Genomic DNA, 21,733 nt, shown 5'->3' with positions numbered 1-21,733 from the left:
TTCCAAGAGTCGAAGCTGCTTGCCTCATTCAAACCCTGTAGCTCCGCCCCTCCAGTCGTCATGGTTCCAAAATACATTCTCACCATTGACCCATTAGTATCTGGAGCAGGGAGAAAAGTTGCTTGCATGCATGAGACAGGGCATCCCCTTCAAAACAAGCTATGTTCACCAAGACAAGAAATAGGGTTGTGTTTTGTTGCACTCATCTCACACATGAAATTCCCGAATCACTGAAAAATAACGTGCATGAAATTCAGTCATGCATGTGTCAGCAGGAATGGTCAATCAGGGTTTAACCAGTGCGGTCATAGTGTGATAGCTGTTGTCTAGCTTTTCACCAAATTGGTAACGAAGGCAATTACTGTATTTTCACGATCATAAGGCGCACCGTATTAAAAGGCGCAGTCTCAGTTATGGTGTCTATTTCTGTATTTAACACATACATAAGGTGCATCGTATTATTGGGCGCAGGCATGGTAAAACATACGCTAGCTTAAAACATACGGTAGCATGCATGCACGCTAAAACAATGTTCTTAAAAAGGTAACGGCAGGAAAACTGAGTTCGGTTGTACTTTATTGAAGTATTTAACAATGTACTCACGTTATTTTTTTATCAATCCTCATCCACAAATCCATCAAAGTCCTCATCTTATGCATCCAAAATGAACAGCTGGGCAAGTTCTCAATCAAACACGCCAGGTTCGAGTCAGTCTCGTTGCCGTGCGAAAGCTCGAACAAGCATCCACAATACATTCACAAATTGTGGCGTAACTCGCCCGGCACTGCCTCCTCGTCTTAGTGAAGCTGTGTTCGCCATCTGTCATTCATGGCTCCCACGCCGCTCACTTCACTTCGAACGCCCTGTTTACACGAATGTCCAGCGGTTCGTCAAGCCTCCCGGAATGATGGCAAGCTCCAAGTTATTGCACTCAGTCGAATGGTAACTTTAGAGACGCTTCTCCAGGACGTTCTTTGCTCATTAATCCAACTCGGGCCACCTCGCCTTGTTTCTGCGTTTTGTTTTTCTCAGCTTCTCAGCGGAAACTCAGCTTCGTCTTCTTGACTTGGCAAAGCTCGTTTTCCTGCTTCCTCCACTTGCGAACCATGGATTAGTTGATCTTGAATTCTCTCGCAGCTGCTCGATTCCCATGTTACTCCGTGTAACTGATAGCTTGCAGTTTAAACTTCAGTTGAAACTCTGATAGCTTGCAGTTTTAAGTGTGCTTCGTAAGCGTGTCTCTTTGTGCCCTTTTCAACTGCGGTCAAGCCAGCCTCCACTCGTAAAATAGCAGTCAAGCCAGTCGCCCCTAATTTTTTTCATACTAGGCATTACGGTAATAGGTCGCCAACTCACGGCGAAAGCCACCTTCAAAATAAAAGCTTCCCAATAACACGGACGTCAGTGCTCTTCGGTTAAGGAATGCAACCAGCAAAGTTAATTTGAATCTTGAGATATATATTTTTTTTAAATTGTTTATTTGATATCTTAGGAAAAATAAATGATAAATGGACTGCACTTATGTAGCACTTTATCTACATCATCACAGTGCCCAAAGCGCTTTACAAAGCCTCACATTCACACACACATGCATAAACCAATGGACAACTGCTGCCATGCGAGGCGCTGCCAGGCCCACTGGGAGCAAATTAGGGTTCAGTGTCTTGCCTAAGGACACTTTGACATGTGGAAAGTCGTAGCAGGGATTTGAACCTGTTCTACCCACTGAGCCAAAGCCACCCCAACATAATCCCATTGGTATTGCAAGACAAGTCCAGATCTGTGTGACAGACCACCAAGGACTCCACTAAAAGAGGTTTGATGAAGATCTGATATTGTATTTTAAAATAAAAGTCTCTGAAAACTAATAAGCTACATTTTGTAATGCATCTCAAGATTCAAATTAACCTTGCTGGTTGCATTCCTTAACCGAAGAGCATTGACATCCATATTATTGGGAAACTTTTATTTTGAAGGTGGCTTTCGCCGCTAGTTGGCGAATTGTTACCGTAATGCCTAGAATGAACGAAATTAGGGGCGGTTAGCTTGATTGCTACTTTACGAGTGGAGGCTGGCTTGACCGGCGCTATATACCTACTGGGGGCGAACCTTCACCCGCACCCTTCCCCTTTTTACGTTCGCATGTTGTCCTCAGCCATGTCCGCTTTTCCCCTGTATAAGCAGCGTGTCGGCAGGAAATGCTCCCACTCAGTCAAGCGGAGCGCTCATCACACAACAATATTTATAGATTTTGGAACTCAGTGCACACATAAGGCGCGCCACATTATAAGGCGCCCTGTCCATTTTTGGAGAAAATTTACGACTTTTAAGTGCGCCTTTTAGTCGTGAAAATACGGTATTTTGATTCTTCAAACACAAGTTGAAGGTAAATCATTGTTCGTGGGAAAGGGCGTGACCCCCGCCGCAAATAATAAAATAACGAATAATAATGCAAAATTGCTGCCTGGTAAAAACAATTCTGTCCCTGACTGCAGTTCAGTGTCAGTTTGAGAAGCTCTATGTGCATCACACTGCTACAACGCATAGGTCAATTTTGTACAAAGTTCTAAGGATTCAAGCAGAAGATTATGACGCTCAACAAGCTGAAGTCGGTACGGATATAGTTTTATCACTGTCCGAAACATCAGCTGAATTGATTTTTTGTTGATCTTCCAGTGCAGCCCTGCAGATCGACTTTCCCTGGCTTTGTGCGAATGCCAGCTCTAAAGGTTCAGTGTTTTCATCAGTGGTGCTAGTAGCAGGTTTTCTGCTGCATGGTTTGTCAATAACCGATCCTGTTTTGAGAAATTTGCGGAGAGTGTAAATTGTACTGTGCGTTGAAGCAGTGTTCTTGCAAACTGCCGCTGAACTACTGTTGGGGACAGAAAAACATTTTGCCAGGCGTTGATTCTACAATGCTGCTCTAATGTAATTGGCGAGCCATGGGCAAGGGAATGATATGCTTTCACAGAAATGGTATGCCCACTTTTTAAATCCCATATCACCTGCTTAATCACATGACTGCAAACATACAGATGCAGACAGTGTAAGGGTTGCAAATGCTCATCAAAGTCACTTAAAATGGACACGTTGCCTCTACAGACATTAGAAGGCCTTCAACATGGTTGCCCACATTAATGTAATAAAAGGGGGCTCGCATGCTTTGAAGTCATACCATGCAGTAACCAGTTTCTTTGAAGGGAAATAGTAATTGTTCATGTACTACCTCACGAATCAAATCTTCGACATGTTTCCTCCTTCCTTAAGTCAAAGGCAGTTCCCTCCTTACCACACACACACACACACGCACGCATGCAGTACACACACACACACACACCAAGAACCTTGATGTCCTCACATACTGACCGAAACGGGTGGGCCCACATCTGGAGTTGGTCAAAGTTCTTCAGGTCCCCTTGAGGTCTATGATTTTTGAGGCCTCCAAAGCTGTCACATTCAGAAGTGCATGCGGAGGTAAGGATGACCAGACAACTCCATGCAAACATTTGTGATTGTACCCAAAAACTGGTCAATAAGAAAGAAAGCAGTGATGGATAGGCCCTCGGACGCGCTTCTTTAGCACCGACCTCTGACTTCTGGCATGGAGCTCTGACCAGCACGGACCTCTGACTTCCAGCAGGGAGCTCAGTGGCCTCAGTGATGATCACACTTTGACGCCATGTTCCGACACCATTGGATGGTAAGGGCGCCGCAATTTAGCGTCACCCAATCCTGCTTCCAAATTTTCTTTTCAGACTTTGTGAAAATACGATTCCCCCAAATTGGGTGCTAAAGAATTTCAAATAATTTAACAGTTTTTGCAACATGTTTTGCTTCAATTCAATGGATATTGCGCTGCTCCTTCTGGTGAGTGTGCCTTGGCCATCTGGGGGCAGTATAATACAGACATAGACACATGGTTGTTTTAAATACACAAAGTGTAATTGTCTTTGTTTAATGTTTACTTTGACAGTAAACTTCAACTGGGAGTGGCAATAAACAGCTTGAAGCCGCTTTTCTGAAGAAATTACAATATCTGGCAAACCGCTGCTTGGTGTGAAGCGTGTCACCGCCACTATACCTATCTCACAAAATTGGCCGAACGACAGCACATATCTTGAAAAAAAATGTGAGTCAAGTCAGTCGTATCTCAAGGCACCACTGTATATGTATACGCCTTCTAAAATTTATATTACATACTGTATGTCCTGTGTATTTTAGTAGTAATTGACCTGGTAATAGATGCATGTTACGGCGTCCTCAAGGCTACAAATCTCTTGAATGGTGATTCTGTTATGGCCCCACTTGAAGTTGAAACTCATCTTAAATGACTTCCTTTTTCCTGTGCAATCTTTTCTGACTATATGGTGTTGAAAACCAGGTGACTTGCCCCCAGGCGAGGCTTTATAAAGTCACATCCTGCATGCTGTATGATATCCTAGTAGGGCAAGCCCTGATGTCTCAGACTCAAGTCTAAGAGGTTTATCAGCTCTAGCCTAGGAGATTAGACACCACTTACTGCAGGGATAAAACTACTTTAAATTGTGCATTTTAAGACAATCTGAGGCTGCTTATTAGCCCTCTTGCAATTGCTGTTTATTATTATTTTCCATCAAATTTGTCACCTTATTGTGGCCTCCACATGCCTGTAAACTCACCAGTCGCAAGAACGTGTATGCTGGTGAAAATGTATGTTTAGTAAGGGTCTGCAACAAGACTCAGTAGCACCCCCTGTATAGTTAGAAAATCGCACCGGTTTGACCAATCAACACCAAACTTGGTGATCCACCATGACAAGACAGCTGAAAAAGACTCAAAGATTAAAGAAGAATTATGATGTTTAAAATCTGTTTAATGTGTTATGTTTTAAAAAGTACATACAGTAATTACATATGGAGACTGGCGTGCCAATAAAGCAAAACCCCTCCCTTAGCTTTGGGCCGATAAAAGCTCTGACATGATTGTGACATACAGTATCATCACAAATATCTGAATCTGAATTAATTTTTTGTTTTAGAAAAGGGGTATTAGTACAGGATTTTTTTTAAAGAACAAAATCCATATTTTCTATCTGTATAGAATCCTATTTTCAAAAAAAACAAAGGCATCTTTTCTGGAATTAAAGGTGTAACGTTGCAAAAATAAAGGTGTATTTATTATATTGATTAAATTGTTGACTTTCTGCCCTCACTGAACTTTGACTTTAATATCATATTAAAACTTTATCTTGGAAAAATACAATTTCACTCTCATAAAATTACTTATTATCTCAATCAAATACGTCTTTGTGTCTTTAAAGATCATGATTTATTTATTTTTTTCTCATAAAAATACTGCAACTTAATTCTCACAGCAGTACAACTTATCGTAACTTTCTGACTTTTTTTCTTGAGGTAAACATGGGAGCTGTGGTTAATTGCTGTTATGAGAGGTCCTTGGAACTATTTCTCCCCGGAACCCAAGATTTTGACAACCCCTGTCCTAGATGGATGAGTTCCGCGAATATGGAAAGCTTTGTGGACTACGCCATGTAAAGAGACCGCAGCATTGAATCAAAGTTTGACGATCGTTTTCTTTTAATAGTTAACTGAAAGAGAAAAAGAAATCTCACCAGGGTATAAATGAATACATAACTTTATTTAAATAAATGCTTTGCCATAACAAAAAAGACAAAGGTTACAAGAGTACATATAAATTACAAGTTGAATAAATATTACACAGTGATATTCACTTGAATAATTGGATTTTTATTCTTATTTGTCTTTTCTTGTCATTCCAAATAACGACCATTTCAATTCCCCCTGTCCTTGAGCCACAATTCGGTCCATTTCAGAACACCCAAATAATGATAACCAATTGTTCTGTGTCATTACAACCAAAATGTGTTACGTATTCAGAAAAACCTGTCACTACTGTACTACAGAAGTATGAAGTGTGAGTTAAAAACCAATCAGATGCAAAGGAAACCTGAGAAACTCACCACTTGCGACCAGTTGTGGATAAAAAGCAAATCACATGTAGCTCAACCTGTTCATATCGCCTTAATCAGGTGAAATTACTACATACAGGTATAGCATATCTATAATCTTTAAAACAAACATTGTATTCCAACACTGGCTGCAATAGTTCATTCTCCAGATTTCATTGCCTCCTGTCATGCTGTTTTACTAACTTGTATCTACTGATATGTCGTCGGAGACCCCGCGTGGGAGAAGTGGCTAGGCCCTGAATATGTCCACTGTACAAGGTGATCAATTTTCTTATGTCACCGCCTCTGGGGAAAAAAAATAAAACAAAAACAAACAAAAAAAACAGCCCCACAACCACTCTGCTTAATTCTCATTAATGTGAAAGATGCCAAGAGAACACCTGTTGCTGTGTATTATTTTTTGCTCCTTTTGTTTCTGCTATAGTGGACGTCCCAGGCATGGGCTTGCTGAGCCCCTGTCAACAAATATTACCCCAAAAAACCTTTAAAAGATGAGCACATTACACAACATTAAGATTTTTGTGTGTGTGTGTGTGTTTGTTATTCTTCCACTGACTTCATGATACCACCACATTGGATCAATAACAATAGTGGGTACTTGAAATAAGTGCAAGCTGCTTTTTTTTTTTTTTAAGTGGTAGTGGGGAACGGGTGCTGGGAGTGGGGCAGTGCCTGGACATATCGTATATTCACAACTGGTACCCTTTTTTAAATGTACCATTGTTTCTTTTGTTTGAAGCAGAGAGGGAAGTATTGCTTTGCTTCTAAACAAACATCCTCTGGATGCCCCTCTTTCTGGCTATAATATACATTGGCATTCACAACAACAACAACAACAACAACAAACAAGCTTTCATGAATCTTAGCTTATCACTTCTGAAACAATGACAAAATGGAGGATGAACCACCTGTAGGTAGCAGTTTCAATCAAATCAGACAAAGACAAACTAAGCACTATGAATTGTTCCTCTCGTTTAACAAGCACCAACCCCTTGACCCCGTGTCAAGTGTCAGTCCTTGTGAGGGGCTGTCTGAAAAAACTAATGTCACCTGCGTGATGTTCGGTCACTGTTGCGTCACTATTTAAATGTATTTGTATATAGGAAGGCACTGGGGGGACGTATTCACAGACAGAAAAGCAACACTATTGAAATGGCCCTGTTTGTTTTATGAGGGTGTTGATAGCCTTTACATGCTGCTGTCTCCTTGGAAGGTTTCTAGGGACCACCCTAAGTCATGCACAATAACATGTTCAAATTCCTAATAGGCTATGTTTTTTTCCAAGCATCCCAAACAACACATTCAATGACTATATTTCAAAGCATGGTTACACTGGAGGGGAAACCACTTGATAAAAAGGAACATGGCTCGAAAAAGTGGGCTATCTGTTCTTCACTGAAGTCAAATAAAACAGCACAAAGAAAACAACACCTCAAGCAATAGAATCCCAATGCACCACCGGCCCTGACTTTGTACATTTGATAGTGCACTCGACTCAAAAAGTCAAAAGGGAGACCTGTCAGGTGAAAAGCACTTTTTTTTTTTTTTTTTTTTGCCTTTTATTTCATCAGGTAAGTCAGCGCCCCCGCTTGGCAGTGTCTGTTCAAAATAGGCACAGTTGGCATATCAGGCCAGCTACATAGTCAAAGAACCACTTACACAAGTCCACCTGTAACAATCGGCGTCCTCTTTTGCCAAACGCTCCACGTCTAACATGAATTTACATTAGAGAGCAGTCTGCAAGCAGCACTTGCGACAAAGGAAAAATCAAAGGAGAGAGAAATAAAATGACATTCTTTTTTTGTAATAGAATAGGCTCACTCCATTATACAGCAAAGCAGGCTAATACATACCACGCACTCACACTGTAAACATCCATGCGTTCAAGCACACTTTATTTTCTGAAGATAGACATCTAAGAAGATTGCTCCTATTTGTTTAAGTGCTCTGACAGAACCACATATCCATAGAACTGGTGCAGCGCGTCCGTGTCTCATGTTTCAATCTCGCCAATGGACAGTTCTAACGTATTAATTCTGTCAACTGATTTTCCCTCTTTTTATTCGTCCACACAATAATTTTGTATGGAGCCCCTGACATGACATGGGATATTTCCGTTTTAATTGTGGCTACAATATTGATATAATGTGTGCACAGAATGCTAATTTGTGCACACAAAATAATAAATTGTGCCCACAAAATAGTTATAACATGCACAAAATACTAATTTATGGGTATAATATAATTCCAATTAACTGCTTGGGACCCCCAATGTCATGTGTGGGACTTTGTATTTTTGCATGCAATTTGTGAATTACAACTGCTGCACTGTCCCGACCCCCTGAAACCCAGTAACCCACCCACTCCCAGTTATAAAAATATATCCAGTATGTGCATATATTTTTCATTAATCGACAGCCAGAAAACCTGACTTGTACAAGGTGTCCCGTGAGCTGCAGTCAAGGGATATTTGAGGACTTTACCCTCCCCCCCAATTTGGAGATGAGTGCTTGGTCAACAACATACAATAAAAAAAATATACAGGTGTTCTTTTCGTTTTGAACATTGTGTCTTTGAAAATAAATCTTAACCCTCCTGTTATGTTGCGAGTCAAATTGACCCATCTTAAGACGATTTTTTTTTTTGGGTATGAAATGTCATTTGCTTGGCTTAATATGTGTAATCAATTCATTTCACATAATTGAATGATTACAAATGGAGTTCCTAAATTTTTTCCGTTTCTCACCTCCCCGGGTCAAAGGAACATTGCTGCTGTTCCTGAAAAACGAACGTAACAGGAGGGTGAATAGCTCTTGGGGTGAGAGGGGTGCATACACACGTCATTCAAAGAGGAAATGTTGGCTGTGGGTGTTGGAGAAGTTAGGATTTGGGGTGTGGGCGGCATTTGATTGCGGTCCATTTATATATATATATATATATATATATATATATATATATATATATATATATATATATATATATATATATATTCCTTTTTCTTTTACTCATTGTTGTTATTGGTGCTCTCCAGGTCTTTACACTGAATGTCTCCACCGCTGTAATCTGTTCCTGGGAGTTGAATGCCGTACTTGTCCACGCACCAACAGATACCCCGTTTGCGGCCACGGGATGGCTTGCACTGTGGGTCAAGAAACAGGATTTTGTTTGAGTAAAAACTGAGCGATGGTTTCCATGGTTATGTACATACAAGTTGTAGCCATAGGCACTCAGTGGTTTAGTTTATCTCATACTGTGTACACTTCCCATTGGTTGGGAAAAACAGAAAAGTGTATGAAGTAGAACAGAACAGTGTTTGCCAATGTTTGTTGGGCCAAGGCACACATTTTACATAGAAACATTTAAAATCTTACTTCACAACACCCCCCAAAAAAATAAAAATAGAGAATAAAAAGTCCAAAAAAGTACATACAGTGAACCCCCAACATTCTCATGGTTAGGCATCCTTGGATTTTTCAAAATTGTGTTTTAAATTTTTTAAATTTGTTTATCTTTTTGATTTTTTCTTTTTTCAGTGGAACCAAACCCGAAAACATTTATTGTCATTTTATCCCCGCTTAGTCAAGAAATTTGGGGGTTAAAAAAGATAAATAATGAGGGTTCACTGTATACTGAAATAATGATAGCCTGGTCTCAATTTGCTCGCAAATTGACTTAGTGTGAAACCTGGGCCCGTTTAGTTGAACACAAAGCCATTGTATGAATGTCAACAGGTGGATACACAGGTTAATTGTATCTTCTCCCATTTAGTGGAATAGCATTTAATTGTTCTGCCTGTCACTATACATCACTGGCATAGCTAGGTGAATAAAGAAACATTGGGAATAAATTTTTTTTTTTGAGCAATTAAAATAATTTAATGCCATGGTGGATTTGTCAACTGGAATCCAACCGATCACTGCCATTGCCGAATATATATATATATATATATATATATATATATATATACATAAAGTACAATTTCAACGGGTAGGGATGGAGGAGGGTGTCACCCAGTTTGTCTGTGAATCAATCAAGTTTTTAAACCACTCTAATGAGAAACAGATCCCTGTAGATGGCGGTGTTGCATCATTTTAGATTTTGAGCTTTTGAGTGGAAGATAAAGATTAGGGGGTGAATCTCGGCTTGTCATTTCAATTATGAGGGAGAGTAACGCCAAAATGTTAGAAGTCGGACAAGTTTATGTACCTCAAACCTGAACAGATTATGTATGCATATGGTCTAAACACATGTGTTACAGTAGCTAGTAGAAAGTGTTTGTCGTTATCGTGAAAAAAGATTACACATTTCATGGAGTGCACGACGAATCCCATTTTAAAAAAGCCACCGATGTTTAACTCGAGCCATGAGGTGAGTCAACGTCGCTCACGGCGCGTTTCATAGTTTTATATCAGTAAATAGATGATTATCTTGCCATCAACAGCTCTTTTTCAGTCTTGTTTTTTGTTGTTTTTTTTTAGTTGGCGGTGTCACAAAAGCAAAAATTATTCGTATCAAAGTCATCAGATCTGCTTGACGTGTCTTCTGACAAAAAGCTTGTTTTCTCCAAGCAACCCATGTTCTACTGCTGATAATAAGCACCTAAAGGGGAGAAACATATTTTTTTCAGGTGAAAGAAGAGAGTCTACTCTTTCTTTGGATAGATTCGGTGCTTCCTTGTCACAGAATATTCTGTGGGTCTCGGACAAATCTGTCATAATGCTCTAAAACGGCTGGCAATATGGAGAACCCTGTTTTGAAACCCTGTTTTCTGCCAGTGAATGAATTAATTGGAATTGGATAATTTCCTGTGTCACATTACTGTGGTTGGGAATCACTGTACTAGAAATTAGCTAAAGTACAAAGTATGGATGCTATGCATTATGCATAACAATATAAAAAGACGAAATCTCACCTGTTTGCGTTTGAAGAACCCTTTTCTGTCACAGTTGGGAAGGTACAAAGATAGAGCCATTACTCGAGAAGTGTCTTTCATTCCCTGAATGATGCCATCCAGTTTCCTCCGGCAGGGTCCCTTTTGAGATGAGACGGCAAATATTCACAAATCAAGGCATTCTTTTTTGTTTGTTTGTTTGTTTGTTTTGTACTTGATTTGTTTGATCCTCACAAATTCAGGTTCATGTTTGTCCATGGGCAGTGGGGAGTAGTCCATCGGGGAGCCCATGGAGCGCTGCTTTCCCAGCTTCCTCTTCAGCTCCTTGCGCATGGCGTGGACTTTTTTACTGTTGACAATGTCTTTGGTCAGGAGTGGAACTTTAGCCGGCTGCAGCTCCTCTGTAATCTCTGTAACCATGGTGTCCTCATGTTCCCGAGACTCACGGTCTAAAACCAGACCCCAGCCCAAAAAAATCTGGTTAATGAATATGGCATTGTTCAATACAAGTAAAGACTATCATTGCCCTTCCGCAAATAGTGAAAAACTGTACATAATTGCCTACCCCCCCCCCCAAAAAAAATTAAATAAATAGAATTGGTTATATCAGCAGTTTAAAACTCAAATATGTATATCACAATTTACTGTATTATCAGTAAAAAAAAAATTATATCATTTAAATTCATCTTACCTTACCCTTAAAAATAAATGGCTGACAGATCGATGATTTGAGATCCAAGAAATGCCTTTGCATAATTTCCACTAACACAGCGTGAATTTAGCTCCTCCCCATCATACAAAGCTTGTCTCTCAGTCATGATTTATCACTTCAACATATTTCCTCGACACTTTCATATTGAGGCAGTGCTGTACTGACATCTGAGGGTGTTTCAGAAAAAGCACAAACCCCCTGAATCGGTTCCATAAGTGGGGGGAAAGCCAATAGATGAACTCCTGAATAGTGAACTGCGACTATGAAGGGAATTACTCTGATCTCTTTCAGTACGGCCGAGCGTTTGTATGAAACGGTTTACAGATAAATCCTGATAGAATTTAAAATGCTTAGTAACATTGTTTTGTTTTGGAATTACCACTAATACCGTATTTAACATTTTGAAAAGTAAAAGGCTCTGTCGCTGACTCCTCTGTGATGCAAGGTGTTATTAGCAATAGCATTGGCAGCTAGCAGGATGACGGTACTGTAGGTATTATTGATATGCTCCCACCTTGCTCAAAAATCATTATGATGGCATATAAACTGATTCGAAGGTCGCTTAACATATGTCTTTCTTTGAGGTTTAAGATGATTTGTTAAAATTGTGCATCTGATGTGCACTCAGCTATTAGCTGATGACTTGCAGTCTGCTAGATTATCCAGTTGAAGTATTAAGAGTTACCAACAAATTCCACTTTTCTGTGTTTATTCAGTCATGACTCAATAATCTGTCCAGCAAACCTCCTTCCTGTTTACATTCGTGTGACCAATAAGAGAAGAGAACCATGTCACGTGGTTTGTTGATATCTCACAGGGATATAGATTGTTTTTATTTCATGACATTTACAATTAAATTCTTACGTGTAAAAAGTGCACAGGGTTGCTTACTTTATTTATATATATAGATATATATATCTATATATACATATACATATATATATATATATATATATATATATATATATATATATACACATATACATATATATATATATATATATATATATATATATATATACATATATACATATATATATATATATATATATATATATATATATATATACATATATATATACATATATATATATATATATATATATAAATAAATAAATCTCATAAAGATTCAGATTTTGTCTCATTTGTCCTATAGTGAGTGAGTTCAGGTTTGTTCCCAAAACATTTTAGTGCTATTGAGATTAACTATCACTAAATGATGACAATTAGAGTTATTACTAGTTAAACACATTTGAAAATGTATGGTTTACAAATGTATCCGAAACTACCGAAATAAATATATTCCATGATGTACGAATTAAGGAAATATCAAACGCACAAAACATACATCTATCGATGCATATATTTGGTTTTATTATAAAACCTACTGTGGTGATTGACAAATTGTTTGTTGAAACAATGAATAGGGGTGTTTAGACACAAACGCAACAGCAGGTGTTCTTTCTCTTGTGTTTGTGGAGACACACAAGGTCAATCAACAGCTGATGAACTACAGCTGACACAAGCCTTCCAAAATAAACATTTCTCCCACCAATCTGCTGTCAAACACACCCGTTCCCTTAGTTTAAGATAAACATCTGTTCAAACAGCTCATGTGGTGTCTGTCTGGATAGTTCCCTGAAGCCACTGGTGAAAATATGTTGCGCATTGAAACTGCATGTTATGCTATAGTATGCACCATGCATTGTGCCCTATATCCAAATTTAGGTGTGTTTTTTTTATGGTTCAATTGGACCCATTAGCAAGTAAAACTACATTTGTAAAATCAAAATATAGTAAGTGTAATCAACTATAAATATTAATTTAAATGGTGATTAATAGATTGAATGTGCTTGTTTTTTTTTTTTTTTTATTCCCTTAGTGACACTTTTAGGTGAAATGTCAAATTTACCCAGTAACACCATTGCTATTTCTGGTAAACGAACGTAAATGGAATGTTGAGGGTTTTCTGGATTATCACCAATGACACTTTCAAAGAGGGTATTCATGTAACAATATGTTTATTATCGTGCATGTAGTTTATAGTGGTGTTGAACTCCAATGCATCCTACAGCGCCATGTCAAATATTTTTACCAGCATGTTTTGTTAAGTATGAGAACAAAATATTAGACACGGCTCTCAATGCGACACCCACATGACTAAACATTGAGTCTGACAATCAAACACGGACCTGTATTACCTTTGTAAATTGAGTCTGACAATCAAAAACGGAACTGTATTACCTTTGTAAATGTTCTATTGCTGTTGTATTGGATGGCATTAGATTACACAAATGGTCATAAAGTTTTGGGCGATTCGACGACCTTACGACAGATTCCAGAAAGTGCCTCGATAGGATAGTCCATTATCCTTAACCTGCCCCCCCCCCCTCACACACACACACACTCTTTGGGGCTCAGCTTCTATAAGCCAGGACCCTGACCAGAAGTGCTTTGAGGCCACAAAAAGAAGCCCTCAGCCCCCCTTGGCTTAGTTGTACCACAAGTTGGGTTATTGAGGGGACTTTGCCAGACCTCGACTAGCTGGAGCAATGATGCCAGTAGATGACCCCAGTTATATTTATCTGACAAGGAAACCCGCTGTAGTGCAACAGGCCAGACGCACAGAACCAGAGAGGAATGTTGGCTGCAGATGGATGGCCAACTACTGTCGAAATACAATTTGACCAGATTTGTTTAGGGGGCATTGAAGTGAGAGAATGGGTTGGTAAAGTATGATTTACCAAGTTGCCCACGAATTACTACATACTGTGGTTGCCATGGAGAAAGGCAACAGGGACACAAGCCACAAGTAACTGATGTTCAAAGAGCCTGACACAGCTTGAGTGTCTGGAGTCTCTCGCAGAGGAGGGGGGACAAGGTGATTACCGGAATTGGGTCTTTGGCTTCTGCACAGCCATCTCTTTGAAATTAATCTCGCAACTCATGACTTGGCAGGCCTTGGGTTTGTGTTTGGATGTGTCCTTGTGTCTCCCTCCCAGACTACAGAGCTATTACTTGCTAAATATAAATATGCCAAAAAAACATTCTCATGTACACCACCCCCTGACTGCTGTTGAAAACATTTATTTACTTTGTTTTTTCTCTTGAATCCTTTTATGGCATATGCTTAGGTGACAAAAATATTTGCTTGTGAAATATATCAAAACTGCTATCTACCCAATTCAACACAGTTTAACAATCTGTCTTGGATGTGGATTAACCAGTATGGCAGAATTCTATGCTGCCACTAACCAAATTAATCTTTTCTGGGGATGCAGTCCCCAGGTTACCAGTTTCACCATGCTTCAGGTACCCAGCTTTGTAAAAAGGGAGGCTTAGAGGGTCCGTGTTAAACTCCTGAAACGCAGCCAAGAACTGGACAGAAGCCAAGTGAGCCAAGTCATGTGCTTCTCCGACCGATTACTCGAGCTCAAAGCCATGCTGCCATCTCCTCCTCCCACTTGACTTCAAGATTTTCATTAGGACACCAGTAGCTAAAGAAGGGTGCACCTGATACGCCTGTTTAAAAATTAACATCTATACATAATTATGGTTCATAAATAACCCACATTTCTGCCCGCCAATTGTCGAAGCATGCATTGGATTTTTCTATTTACAGGATACACGAAACTATATTTAAAAAATAAATAAATAAAATGTTAGATGGCCACAAAACAATACAGTAGATCCTCACGCCATTTACTGGAATTCCCAGAATTACGTGTTAAGTCCAGCCTTTAATACAGCCAGTCTCAGCTCAACATCTGAAATTACATCTTTTTCAAGATGCAAGAGAGCAGTGAATAGGCTGCTGTCTAATCTCGACTGCTGGTAGGATCCGATAATTATAGGGAGAAATTAGCCTGAGGCCCGTGTCAAATAAGGCGTTAGTAAACCATCCTCCAGCGATAGACTGCCTCTTTAATATTTGAAGGTAAGGCCTGATAGAGCGTCAGTTTGAGGTTGAGGTGTGAACGAACCAGGCTCCCAATGGAGTTTTCCATGTGGAACTCTGGGATGTGGGTTCAGCAGTCCAAAATTAAGACCCTGATGACGTGCCTGTGAATATTCTCATTTATCCTAAGGGCATTGAATGGATCGCAACTAAGGCAACCTGGACAGTCTCGTTGCGATCGAGTCTATGCCCCGAGATCCATGATGACCAAACCAATTAGGTGTTTCTTGGTTGCAGCATTGCTAATGCTGCTGGACAAAGTTGAACCTATTTTAATTTGCATCACTGTGATCAACTAAAAGAAAACTCCTCTGACCTTTGTGTCTCGGAAACAGCAAGAATTTTTCTGGGTCAGTTTGACCCATGACCTGATTCATCATCTCAAAGTGTCAGAAATAAAACAATAAATAAAAATACCAATAAACATTGTTTACATCACACCAATAACTCCCTTACTAACAATTTCTTTGCAAATTTGAAGTTAGTTGTTCATATTTCATTATATAGCTTAGCAGAAGTTCGATACTGAAAACCTACTTTTAGATTATTTTGAATCATATTTTTCAACTTTTGTTGATTCAATTAGAACAACAACATAACAAGAGAGTAAATTATGTGTGATTTAAATTTGCATCAGTGGGATAAAATTGAAGAGCAAAAGATTTTAATCCTGCCTGGTTTAATGTAGTTATGTTCTTCCTTGGTGAAATCCGAGTAGACAGTAATTGAAAAGGTTAACATTCGGCTAAATTGGATAATTACTACATGTTTCGTATTTAGTCATGTCCATTATTGGGTTTGAGCAAAGTGAAAACCCTTCTGTTGATTAGAATTCCTGTTTTTTAGTACTCTGGTCTAAAGTTCGCTTCTTAGTTTGGAGGAAATGGCTATTCATAATGTATTGTGCAGGGAAATTTTTATTGCAATCACAAAGTTTCCTGCATTTTTCCAAATGCATGGTATAAATAGCGACAAAAACAATCAAATGCTTTAAAATCACTGAACAGAAAATATACAGAGGATGCAAGTTATTTCATGAAGGAAAAACTGCTTTGTGGAACAAACTTTTTTGACCTTTTTACAGCTGCACATAAATGTTCCATGTCCTTGTTGTATTTAGTAATGTCAAACGGACTGTGAATGTGAATTCCTCAAAACCTCTTTTTGCGTTAGCCGTCACCGCAAGACAATTACTGGGTGCAACCAGGCAATGTGATATCACGAGATAACGCATATAAACCATAACACGTTAAGGACATTTTCCTCGCCATATTGGTGCCTTTTAATGTGTATGAGAGACATGAAGAGACAAAGTAGAACGATATTTTATCACTTCATCACTCAGACTTTTAGGATTTCTCTAAGTTTGTGGGGAAAGAACTGTATGAAGATATTGGTTTCGAAAAAGGCATGAAAGCTCCGTCCATCGGTTGAAGATATGTACTTCCGATTGGGGCTTAATTTCCGGAATTACCTAGTAGGGGTTCATGAGTATGAGCCTTGGAATTCACCTGAAAATGGCTGCTTCAAACCAATATGCCCAACTTTCTGTTCATTTTCTTGCCTAAGTCCTTCAGAGTTTTTTTTTTGTGTGCCAATTTCATGTTGATCAATGAAACTGGTGTCGGGGGCTAAATTCTTCTAACTTTCCAGGTGGCACTACTGACGAAATTCACCCAAAATGGCCACTTCAAACCAAAATGCACAACTTTCTGTCAAATTTGACTCATGGGTGATTGATACTTTTCCCTCTGTCTTTATATTTAAAACTGGGGTCGAGGGCGATTTTTTTTTCTAACTTTAGGAGGCATAATGGAATGAGGGTCATGTTCGGGACACCTAATATACATAGGTTTTCACCAGGCGTTATGAGTTTGGAAAATTTTGGGGGTTGAGTGAATCCTTCGTCGGTGCTCGGGCCCTAATAATAACTTGGACTAACATCAATACATCTCAGTGGACAGCTTCTCGAGTTTGTGAAGCACTTAGAGACACAGTGTAGCTGTTATATCTCGTAGGAAAGTCAGTAAAATTGCAGTTTGAGAAAGAAAAAGATCACACATTTGTCAAAACTAGAGAAGGTAATACCGTTTAGGGCTCATATTGACATATTAAAATACTGTCACTCAGACATACAATGGGAATATGTTGCAAGAAATGTCTGACCTCTATTCTGTGGGTGGCAGATGGAGCTGCAACTGCATGATTTTGAACTGAGCAAATACTGCCGTGTATGTTTGCTGACAACACATGCGTGTCGAGGAGACGATTTGTTAACCAGTGACAGCTCCAGTGGTGTCGTGTGTCACCGCGATGACAATGTAACTCAATATATAATATCACTGTCAAATGCGTATGTATATGATTTTGGCATGACATTTTCCATGACTTGTACCCTTTTTTTTTTTTTGTTCTCAAGGCAGGCCATGCACGCAAACTTGAACTTGAAGACCTTTATAAGTAACTCTAGTACCTGCTAGGGATCTGCAGCAGCATGCTAACTAAGCGTTGTAGTGCACTGTCTTGGGTGCTCAAGGTGAGATGGACGGAAAACCAGATTGAGTCTTTCCACTTGGATGAGTACATCATGAAGCTGTCAGGCAGAAGGGTCCACAGGTGGGGGGCTACAGTATTGCGAACTTGTCTGTCTGTTCATCAATTGGAAGTGTATAGTAAGAAGAAAAGCACATCATCTACAATGGAACAACAGTCTGTTCCGGTAAACTGGTGGTTTTGTTTATAATTGGCTATAATAGTTTATTTGATAAATAGACCACAAAATATAATCCCAAAACACATTTTAAACTCACGTTACATTACCCTTAAAAATAAATGGCTTAGTTTTGAATTTGAAAAAAAATTGCTTTTTAATTGCCACTCAGCAGACGTGTGCCAAAGACTCTCCATAACATCTGCTAACAACCCAGGTTAAACCTAGCACCTGCTCAACGTAAAAAAAAAAAAAAATCCGTCTTTCAGCAGAGATTTAATCACTTCAACATACAATCTTTGACACCAATTACTACTTTTCTATTTAGCAAGGGCTTTTGCACCATCTTGTGGCACCTTGGGCATTACAGAAAGAGCAGAGAAAAAATTGTAAATATATGAATTTGCTAGAGCAAACTGCAAATAGGTGGAACTTAAAAAGCAAAACAAGTGGTGTCATAGCTGATGTTGCACATGACAAATTATGTTTTGAGGGACTTGAGAGCTCTATTTTCCCTCAATTTGTGAATTGTATGAGGTGTTTGCTGTCTACTTAATGGACTTATAAACTTCTATGGTTGTTAGAAATGAGAAGACAAAATATGTCTATATTTTTAAATGTGTGATATTCTCTGGCAAATATTTAGGATCCGTATAGCAAATGACTATAAATAATAGTGTGCTGCGATTGGCTGGCGACCAGTTCATGGTGTACCCCGCCTCCTGCCCGAAAATAGGCTACAGCTCGCCCGCGACCATAGTGAGGATAAGCGGAAAGGAAAATGGATGGATGGATGTAAATAATAGAAGGGAAACGGTTTCTTGTTTCGACGTATTTCTTTTTATCTGCGAGTCAAGTATGCCGGATTTGGAACCACTCCCAAACCCTCTTTTGTTTCTTGGCAAAGAGCAATCGCCTGGAACTAAAGGTCCTTTCAGAAGCTTGAAGGATAAAGTCGTCTGCTGCCATGAAGTCATATCTGTTGGCCAGCTTTCCGGGGGCCAAATCACTCCGGGAGTCTGTTTGGTGAATGTAACCAATGCCCATGTACCAACTCTCACAACTCATAATTCAACTCTTTGGGGAACAATTCCTAGAGCAAGCCACTATTTAATGCTCTGCTGGGACACTGACCCCAAACGCACAGTGATGGTTACACAAAGTAATACAAGAAGGGTGAGTGGAACTTTCAGATTCCTTACTCCCATTGTTGGGCTAATCATTCTGAACGTGCTTCTGCTGTCATGGCTTTCTGAGTTTGAATGCCCATTCCTCATTTACTTTTTGTTTTCAGAGCAATTAACCCATCATGATGGCAAACGTTTGGTTAACTTTTGAAGATAATTACAAATTTCATTTACATTTAATAAATGTGTGCTACTAAAAGTGTGGAAATGTCACAGAAGTGCTCAGAAAATTTAAAAAGACAGTTTCACAGCTCCACCAACACGAAGCACCAGAGATAAGTGTGAAGATGGAACTGCTCAAGACATAAACAAAATTCTGGAAGACCTCAAACATGCACCAACTACACAAGAGAGGAACAACTGGTGGGAATGCTTCTCTGATCACCAAAGAAATCCATATGACAAATGGGTTGTAAAATCTCAAAAGTGAGTGTCCATCGTATGATGTATTGAGCCCTTTGAGGAGTGAGGAGAGAAGACTAGGCGGAAAAGACTCGTTTTCTTTTATGCCATTAAATTGAATTATATTTAATGGTATTTTCTTTACTTTAGCTAATTTGACAAGGTATCTAAGGGTCACTGATTGCGCGTAGTGGTACACTCGCCCAACTTCAGTGCAGTTAGTGTGGGTTCAATCTTCTTGTAATTTGGAAACCAGCCCAAGTGAACATATTTGAATATGTGTATATTGTGGGGACAGTTGTGCTTTCCAACTCCTTAGCATTAGTTTGAGGGTTATGAATTAGTTTTTGGATGAAGGTTAATGAAGCAGACGTTGCGCTTTGGGAATTAAGAGGCATGAATAAGAGGTATGAATTGGTTTGCAAAGGGAAAAAATGGAACCTAAAAACAAAAATCCTGAACCTGGTCCTTCAAGTCGATATTAGTCGGGAGTGTTTATCGACTAGTTTAGAACACGACATCCATCGACAAAAACTGCTCATGAAGCGTCCAAATAATAAATAAATGCTGGCAGCACGTCCTAACAATCTGTTTGGATCCAAAATGAGTCCAGAATCAATAAAACCTAGAACGGGGCTCGGAGCCAAAAACGTTTGCGGTTACCAACTATTTATCTACTCACTGACAAGCTGCTAAACCTCTGGAGTGCCAGACCCTGTGTGACTCTTGAGAAATGCCTTCACATGATTTAAACCCCGGGGCTCAATTTGCCTCTCTCCCTTTGTCTGACACTCTGTCTCTCTCATTCCCCTCTGTCTGTCTCTGTCGCGTACCGATTTAGTGGTAATTTGACTCTAAGGGTATATAGCCCTGCCTTTTAAATGCACTTAGACACAACTCAAAAGTGTGATGAAAAGCATTCCCAGCTGGATGGCCCTTATTTTTTTTTCTTTGAATTTTAACAGCGTTTATGTCATCACAATAAAAGCCATGGGGGAAAAGTGAGTTACACTGAAGATGAGGGTGGAAAATTTGGCTGGTTTGACAACATAAATGATCAATACTGCTAACTCATTCACCGCCGTGGATGTTTATATTTCTCAACTGGAATCCAACCGTTTGCTGCAACCAAAGTATAATTCGTCAAGTATGTTTTTCGACGGGTAGGCGTGGAAGAGGGTCTCGGCCAGCTTGTCTGCGGAATTCAGCTTTGCAAACTACTGTAATGACAGATATATCCCTGTAGGTGGCGGCGTTGCACCACTTTGGAATTGAGATCAGCACAGCTTCTGAGTAGAGGATAAAGATTTGGGATGAATCTATGCTTGTCACGTTGATTATGAGGGAAAGAAATGCCATCAAGTTTGGGCAGCTAACACTCAAACAGGGTATGTTTATGTGATAAAAAAATTTGTGTCACAATAGTTCGTAGAAAGTGTGAGAAAAGATGACAGTTCACGGAGTGACTGATGAATGCCATGTGCAAAAGCCACTGGCGTTCAATTCGAGCCAAGCGGTGAGTCAGCATCACAGTTTTTCTTTGTTGTATATTTGTAAATTATTATTTTGCCATCAAAAGCCCTTTCTCACTCTTGTTTATTTCTTTTGTTTTATTGTTTGAAGTGTCACAAAAGCAAGAAAATAGTAGCATTAAAGTCACCGTTCTACTTAACATGTTTCTTTTTACAAAAAGCTTGTTGCATTTTTTTGATGAAACCAAGCCATCTTTTACTGCTGATTACTAAAAAAAATCGAAAAAGAGAGTCTACTATTTAATAGGTTCAGTGCTTCCATTGTCCATCCATCCATCCATTTTCTGAGCCGCTTATCCTCACAAGGGTCGCGGGAGTGCTGGAGCCTATCCCAGCTATCATCGGGCAGGAG

The 21,733-nt window shown here is 39.4% G+C and overlaps 1 protein-coding gene across 1 annotated transcript in view; it reads right to left on the bottom strand.

Moving 5' to 3' along the window:
* Positions 1–7,523: 7,523 nt before the first annotated feature.
* igfbp5b (insulin-like growth factor binding protein 5b) overlaps positions 7,524–21,733 on the bottom strand; it is a 17,473-nt gene continuing 3,263 nt past the window's right edge. Inside the window, exons 2-4 of the mRNA XM_061692410.1 lie at positions 11,115–11,329; positions 10,902–11,021; positions 7,524–9,128 (exon numbers count right to left, since the gene is read on the bottom strand). Of these exons, the coding sequence (XP_061548394.1) occupies positions 8,991–9,128; positions 10,902–11,021; positions 11,115–11,329 (473 nt within the window). The 3' untranslated portion in view covers positions 7,524–8,990. The remainder of the gene's footprint in view (positions 9,129–10,901; positions 11,022–11,114; positions 11,330–21,733) is intronic.

This window comes from Phycodurus eques, chromosome 12 (assembly GCF_024500275.1).
Source record: "Phycodurus eques isolate BA_2022a chromosome 12, UOR_Pequ_1.1, whole genome shotgun sequence".
Lineage (NCBI taxonomy): Eukaryota > Metazoa > Chordata > Actinopteri > Syngnathiformes > Syngnathidae > Phycodurus > Phycodurus eques.
Note: the sequence above shows the minus strand (reverse complement) of the source record. Positions and strands in the feature narration are given on the sequence as shown.